Source organism: Lepidochelys olivacea (assembly GCF_965140295.1).
Source record: "Lepidochelys olivacea isolate rLepOli2 genome assembly, chromosome: 4".
NCBI lineage: Eukaryota > Metazoa > Chordata > Testudines > Cheloniidae > Lepidochelys > Lepidochelys olivacea.
Genome location: NC_140414.1, coordinates 16,610,962 through 16,618,914, shown reverse-complemented (window position 1 = coordinate 16,618,914; position 7,953 = coordinate 16,610,962). Strand labels below are relative to the sequence as shown.

General features: G+C 53.8%; 1 protein-coding gene across 1 annotated transcript; it reads right to left on the bottom strand.

The window, feature by feature from the left end:
* Positions 1–5,116: 5,116 nt before the first annotated feature.
* CLDN23 (claudin 23) lies at positions 5,117–7,458 on the bottom strand. The gene has a single exon (XM_084627176.1). The coding sequence runs from the start codon at positions 7,101–7,103 to the stop codon at positions 6,366–6,368; it is 738 nt and encodes a 245-aa protein (XP_084483302.1). The 5' UTR covers positions 7,104–7,458; the 3' UTR covers positions 5,117–6,365.
* Positions 7,459–7,953: the final 495 nt, after the last annotated feature.

Below are 7,953 nucleotides of genomic sequence, written 5' to 3'. Positions count from 1 at the left end.
AGAACCCTTGTCTTAGTCACAAATTCCTCACTTAGTATTGGTGTGAATGCTGGTCAGTAAATATTCCTGGGCAATGTCTCCTCTTCAGGTATGGATGTTCTGATGCAAATATGGCTACTTGTACAGATGTGATTAAAAACCTGCATCTGAGTAACAGGGACATGCAATTGGGTGGCCAGTAGATCTTTTGGCAGTCCAGGGTCAGCCTTGCCTTGAAAGGATACTGCTTTTCACAAGAGTAACTGGGGGAGTCTATAGTTTAACTCTGTAGGGCTGCAGATTTGGCTTGAGCAGCCTGGGTAAGCAATAGGCTTGCAATATGGGGTGCTGGCTGATTATCCTCCCTCAGTACTAATGCAAGACCTCACTGTGTGGCTCCCATTTCAAGTGGAGTAAAAGGAACCCTTTTCCCATGGCTCTTACACTGATCAGACATGCTTGGCTAACTGGTGTCTGCACCATCTGGGCTTCTACCAGACAAGGTCACAACTGTTCAGCTAGAGAACTTTTTTCCTTTGAAGTGCTCGGAGGACAAAGGGGTACCATAGCCTCTTATCCCCACACTCAACAAATGAGAGCATGTGCTTTTGTCTCTACCCTTCAGTAGAATGCAGCTTAATAGTACATTGGACAACCAGAGTGAGTCCTAGTTTAACAAACAAGGCCCTGCAGAGTGTTTGAGAAATGAAATCTCACCTGGCTGCCCCTAAAACTTCCGACAGGGAAGGAGAGACCCAACTAGGTTCAGGGTCCCAGTGGAGCCAGGTGTTCTACAAATGCACACAAAGATGTAGCTAGAGCTTAGCATGGTGCCTCCTGATAGAGGATACTGGATGGCTCTAAGCAAGAGGTGGCATTGGGCAGGCTGGAAGCTGGGGAAAACCACTCTGAAAGAGGGGCCACCCTACATGTTCCCCTGTGTCAGGTGGGCTAGAAACACTGCATACTTTCCTGAGCCCAGATGGTCCCCTTCCAGGGGAAGGGTGAGCTAGTGAGGGGCACTGCAGATAGGATGTTCCCATCTCTAAATGTCCTGTACACTGTGGTACTCTGTAAGTGAAATGATGTGGATGTGTATACATGCTTCACATGTACCCCATGCTACTGGGGAGTTACCAGTGACCCAAAGGCTCGCCCTTTGGGGGGGAATTCTGGAAGAGGGTCTTTAAGTGAAGGAGAGTCTGAGCTCAGGAGAGAGCTCAGGGTCTGGGCAACTATACACAGCAGGCTACAGTTCTCAGGATGGGGTCTGCACCCCCCAAGAGTGCTGGGACCCAAAGACTGGGGCAGTGGCTAGGCTCCAAGAGGCTTGGAGCAGCTGTGGATGTAGGGGGGCCTGGATTTCCTTCACAGCTGTCTGGTGGGTGGCTGAAAGGGGGCACCCAGCTGGATCAGTGACCAACATCTGAATTGTAGCAACTCCAGAGGGTGACTTTCCTCTACCTTAGGGGTTCAAGGTGCCCTGTTGCCCTCAGAGGGAGATGGCAGTAGCTGCTATGCAAATAGCAGATGTTGGTGCCTGTCAATAGGGAGCTGCTGTCCTAGCAGGACCCTCTCCCTCCTAGACCATTCACCACAGCCCCACCTCTGAAACCCCCTGTCTCAACCCCACCAAAAACTACTTGCTGAACTAAACACAGCTTTGGGTGAAAAGACTAAGTTCAGACAGTTTGCTTTGACCATTTGGAGACTCTTTTTTTCTTTTTCACTTCAAAAGAGCATTAAGGCAGAGGGTTAATGCCACCATCCACAGGAGTGAGTAGTGTGCTTGCTACAGGAAACCAGCCAGATCTCTCCCTGCTGTCTTCATGCTTCTGGGAGTGGGAGCCGGAAGCTCTCCAGCTTGGCAGCAGGAGCCGAGTAGGTCAGGGTGTTCTACCTGTCAGTTAAAGAAGCTGTGCTAGTTTGGTTATTAACACCTCCAACCAAATGCTAGAAACTCTGCCTTAGAGCAGCTCTACCTTGCTCTAGAGGGCTGCAAAAGCCCCTCCCGCTGGAGAAAGGGGGGGGACGGGACAGTAGCTTGTACAAGCAGCCCAGGACTAAGGCAAAGTGGTGCAATTATCACAGCACTTCACAACCCACTGCCATGGGGCTTGGGTCCAGATGCCAGTGTGGACAGCAGCTCCTAGCTCCCATCTGGAAGTGGGAGGTAGAAACAGGAGGCGGCTGGGCCATGGAACAGCCCCTCTCCCTCGGGGCAGTGTGAAGCCAGATGAGCAGGGATGGGGTGGGGAGGTCTAGGCAGATCCCTTGCCCAGGTGCAGGAGGCTGATCTTTGCATAACACTGCATCAAGTGGAATCACTGGAGGAGTCACACAGGCTTGGACACTAAGACTCCAGCAGGGGGCAGTCCACCCTTGGAGCTGGCTTAGCTACCAAGGCCAGCACTAGCAAGGGTCACAGGCAGTCACGTCCCCAGGAAGCCACAAGGCCTAGGAGCCTTTCTAAAGGCAATCTTGTACTCCATGCAAGGCGACGGTTATGGGCCCTAGTGAACACAGCCCATGGCCTGGATCCAGCCTGGGGCAAAACTAGGGTTCAGGCTTCTCGCAGAGCTTGATGGATGAGCAGAAGAGGGAGTGCGCCCCTGCCCCAGCAGGCTTAGAACTCTGTAACCCACCACAGGGGACAGGGAGGCTGGGTTTTGTCTGGCTGCTGTGATGAGCAGGCAATGATAGCTTACCTCTGGGTAGCCCAGTCCCGTGCACTGTCTTCCCCCCCACCCCCCGAACTCCAGCCGGGGCATAAGGTAGACCTGTAGGAACTCCCAAAGTGAGCACTCCTATTAGGCTCTAGGTGGCATGAAAATACACCATCAGAAGGCCCTAGTGGGCTGGACACCACACTCACTCACCACACCCCATTACCTCCACAAGACCGCTTAGAGCCCAGCTAGTGAGGGAATTAATGGAACTTGCTCAAGGTCCGGGGTAGGGCCTGGAAGAGAATTCAGCTGCCTGGACCCCTTGTCCCTGCATCTCCTCCCACAGGTGTGATGGTGCTGTGATGTATAATAGTGCTATTGTAAAAGCAGATAACAATTGTGCAATTGCTACCCCGTGATTCCTAGATCCCTCTTTCTTATTATCAAAGTAACTACAGAAATGTAAACCTTCCTGCCTCACTCAGCTGTGCACTCTGACCATTTCTACCAGCGAATGCCTCTCAGCCCACCGGGGCCTACATCCGACAGGGGCTAAAGAGCATTGGCTGTGTTGTGAGGAGCAGTTGCAGATGTGCTAAAAGGCAGAGATATTTACAGAAAGAGCCAGCCATAAGAGATACTAAAGCTAATGGGAGAAGCTTATTCATGCCTCACTGCCGGCAAAAGGCTATCAGATTTGGTCCCCCCCTGAGAAACAGTGTAGGATCACAAAGCTGAACTGACTTTGAATCTCATAGTAACACATGGCTGACTGGTACACATCTTTGATACTTGTCCTGTGAGAGCAGAGGTCTTAGGTGGCTGGTGACTGGTCTAATAAACATTTGCAAGAGCAAAAAACTTCCATAAGTGGGGGCATAAGAAGGATCGGACAAGTTGTAAGAGAGCGTGTGAGCTGCTTGTGTATGATAGCTAGGGTCGGTGAAGCTGCAGTTGAATCATGGCCTCTTGCATTACACGCAGTGTGAGTGACACATTTGGATGATACACTTTGTTTGATTTTAACCAATGCCTCCCCAATTTCAGGCCCAAAAGGCAGATGGTGCATGCAGTTTGCAATGACGTGTCCTACAGTTGAGTTGTGCTTGTTTTTTTTCTCCTCTTCAGAAGGTAACAGGCAGCTCAACTTACCTTGAGTTCACCTTTGTAAAAGTAGGCCTAGCACACGCCCCTTCCCTTCCCCCCTTCCTCTGCTGTGCACACTTGCCATCTGCCTTCACTCTAACCTCAAATCTGAAGCACGGACAGCAGGACAAGTTGTCTTACAAGCTACCATTTCACTGGGAGGGGGTTAGCTGCCACTGCACGTGTGAGCTCCCCAGCTATAGGGCCCTGGCTACTGTGTTTAGCATCAACGAGCAGCCAGTTGACACATGTTGTCAAATTGAAATGTGTCCAGCCACTGGGCTGCATAGACTCATTTAGTATGGTCAGCACTGAGGACAGGGTCAGTCTCTGTCAATATGATTCACAGACTGTTGACTCTTTGTACACATAAAGACAGACACACTTTAGGACATGTCTACACAGTGCTAAGCAAGGGCTCGGACCTAGGGACCAGGAGCCTGGAGGGTCTGGCTGCTTTAAGGTGGGACCCAGGGTCTGACCCCTATTGCTTTCATGTGGCTATGCTGCCCCACCTTGACTCGGGTCCCCGATGGCCTCTGGATGTATCACAGAGTTCTTGGCAGCAGAAGAGCCATATCTAAGCAAATAAATTCCTCAATTTCTTCTGCCCTGGGACGATCACTACTGCTGAAAGCCTGGTCTACGTTCTGTTTCAGATATTTTTCCCATCACATTTGCCCCTTGCTGCAAATGAGATTGCAATCGAGCTTTTCGCTTCCTATACTGAGCTCCTGAAGGCTTCTTCACGGGCATCTTTTATTTTTTACAGGGGAAAACAGACAGTATTAGGGAGAGCAAAAATCTATGTTCCGCAGTCTTAGAAAGTCACCAAACATTACGTGTAAAGCATAACAGAGAAGTAACAGTATTTATTTTATATTGTTGCATAGACAGGGGTTCGATAGCTATCTGTGGTGTCTCATTAAATGTGTCCTTTATTAGTCACTACTTACACTCTTCAGATCTTAAAACACAAGTCCACTTTCATAATTACACAATAAAACAAGGTTCACAATATCGCCGCTGGGCTCTCGCTTCGCTTGACTTTGTTCTTATATCTCACTGAATGACTGGCGATGCCTGCCCCACCCCAATGGGTGGTGGGTAAACCGCTAGCTGTGGGAGGCTAGCCCCTGGCCGGGCCTGCCTCCTACCCCCAGCGGAGCCCCCGCCCTCTCTCTCCCTGTCGTCGCCCACCCCTGAACACCGGGTGGGTGGGAAGGCAGGCAGCACGCGGCCCCCAGCCCTCCTGAGCACAGGGCAGGCAGCCCCCGCCCCAAGCACAGGGCAGCATGGCCCCAGGCCCGGCCCCCCCCGGCCCCCCCCTACAGCTGCCCCATCCGGCTTTCCAGAAGACGAGAAGTCAGCCTGGGCTGGGGCCAAGGGGGAAGGACAAGCAGGAGGGGGCCTCAGACGGAGTGTGGGCAAAGCCATGCTGGGCTGTTTGGGGAGGCACAGCCTGTCCCCCCACCCCACGATACCTGCCACCCATGTCGCCCCTTATACACCCATGGGCATAGCTGACAACAGTCTAGGAGGTTCAAGGAAAATGTGGTTCTGAGAAAGTCTGGAAGGTTCCACGAGATTCTACAAAGTTCCAGAACATTCTAGGTTGGTGAAAAATGAATCCAGGGACAGAATACCTGAAACCTGTCCTTCCCTTTTGTTGCTCTCAACGAAGAGAGCACTCGGAGCCCGGCACCCCGCCCCAAGCCCAGCCTCTCAGAGAGTCACTTGGGTTGCCTGCCCCTAAATCCAGCCCGGCTCGCCATGCTTCTGTCCAAAGAAGTGACTGAATGCTAGAACTCAGCAGCCTTCCAGCTGTAAATGCTGAAGCTGAGAAGGTGCTGATTACATAGAGATACAATAACTAGACTGCAATAACCTGGGTCACTTTTCTGAACAGTCTGTTCGTAACATCTCTGGCCAAGAATCGCATATGCTGGTGGCTAAAGTTAGGCTCCATATTTAGACTCTGAACTAAGCACATGCGTATTCAAAAGAGCTGCGCACCCCGCATCTCCCAAGGACATGGTGTCAGGCTCCTACGTCACTTGGCCCAGATCCTCAAAGGTTTTTAGGCTCCAAGCCGCCACTGAAAAGCCCTGGAGAATTTTGAAAAATTTACCCAAAGTAATTTAGGCAATTAGGAGCCTAAATCCCACTGACTTCCAATGAGATGGAGGGTCCTAAGTCACGTAGGTGCTTTTGAAGATTTTATCTGCCCCCTCCTGTGAACTGTCTAAGTCACCATGGCCAGGCAGTAATGTGCAAATCATCAATAATGTCACCCTTGCTATGCCTATACACAGAAATATCCACCTCTTGTGCAGAGCCCACAAGAAATGGCTGCAGTTCTGGGTACCAAACTCTCGTAGGCCCCCGCTGCTGCAGCAGGAGGGTCCATCTGCAGAGAGGCAGGGAGAGGTCCTTGCTGCTGTCAGCCTGGCACAGTGCCCCTTCCTGCCAGCCTTGGCCTCTCGTTGGCAGGGGCTCCTCTCGGCTCGTGCCGCACTGCCCACGTTCGTGTTGGTCGGGGCTGTGTCTGCCAGGCCCACTGTGACAGGGCTATAAGTCTGAGTCACAGGGCAGGGAGTGGCTGAAGCTTCTTTCTCCCTCCAGTACATCCACGGGGTTGCTGAAAGACTTGGGAGCCGGCTTCTGGCTGCGGGGCATGAAGCCTCTGGAAGATACAGTGGCGGGGCCCTGCTGGCTGTGGTGGGGATATTTGGTAGCTGCCTTCTTTCTCCTGCACTCCTGGCAGAACTGGTGGAGGCTGAGTGCCAGGGAGAAGCCCCCAATGAGCTCCAGGCAGCTGCCCAGGTAGCCCAGCACTAGGCTGTAGCCCGCCTCCAAGGTGCTGCCTGCGGGCACTGGCAGGGTGCTGAGGTCGTGGTTGTACCATGAGACGGGGATGAGGCTCATCAGCCCGGAGGCGAAGAGTAGCAGGCCAGAGAGGCCTGCCAGCAGATAGTGGGGTTCTTCCTGCCAGCAGCGCACCCCCAGAGCAGCCACCACCAGCCCCACCACAGTCACAATCAGCGAGGAGACCATCAGCCCCTTGGCCACCTGCACTGGCTGCATGGAGAAGTAGCCGAGTTCATCAGGCAGGCCGCACTGGCGCTGGTGGGTGCTCTGGGTCTCTTCGCAGAGGTCCCAGATGCCCTGCTGATAGATCAGATCCACGGGATTGCTGGGTATTCTGCTCACCTGCCTCCAGCAGGGAGTCAGCGTGCTGACGAGGTTCAGCAGCAGGCCGCAGGGGCCCAGGACCAGGCCCACGATCATCACCGACGGCGTCCGCATATTGCAGGGCCCAGGGAGGAGGAGGGAATAACCACCGGTTTGCTGGGGAGAGGAGAGCCGCTGCTGCCCCAGTCACAGGGGTGGAAGGCGCAATGCTACTGCAGAGGCAGACGGAGCCATGGCCGTCCCCACCACAGCTGCTGTGGTCTACCCAGCACAGGGCCCTTCCTCTTGGCCCGCTCCCGCTTGGCCCTGGCACCTGCCCGGCCCGCACAGCCCAGCGCCGTTAGCCCCTGCGCAAGCCCTCACCTCCTGGGTTTGCCAGCCCGGTCGCGCCGTACGGCTTCCTCTTTGCTCTGTCCCCAGCAGAAGGAAACTGGCGGCTCTGACCGAAACTGCTGCATGTACAGAGAAACCCAGCCCGGCTGCCAAACAAGTTCTGGGTGGTATTTTATGGGAGGGGAGGGGAGGGGAGGGGAATGCAGGGCTTCCCCACCCCTGGAGGTGAAACAGTAACCAGGGAGGAGCCCTAAAGGCTCCCGAACCGCTGGGCAGGTGGGGATTGGTGTGAAGTGACTGCAGAAAAGCCCTTTGCTGCTCCCAGCCTGTGCGTGGCTGCTTTTAACGGTGCTGAGCAAAGGTCTGCGCTCGGCCCCTGAGCCATAACAGTGGCACGGCTGCACTGAAATCAGAGCTTGGGATGGCTGCATGGCCTGGATCTGCCTGGGCAGGAAATGTTACCGCCCCCCTCACCTGCCCTTCCAGGGGAACATCGGGGCACGTGCAGGGGTGTCCAGGCCCTTGGTGGGGCCTGGATCCAGCTGGTGCACACACTGGGGAGGTCAACAGAGGAGGGGATCCCGCAACACGCTGCCCAATTTAGAGCAGACGCTTGGTCGCAGATATAAAA

Excerpts from the sequence above, each read along its gene's own strand:
- CLDN23 (XM_084627176.1), bottom strand. The coding sequence starts at position 7,103 with ATGCGGACGCCGTCGGTGATGATCGTGGGCCTGGTCCTGGGCCCCTGC.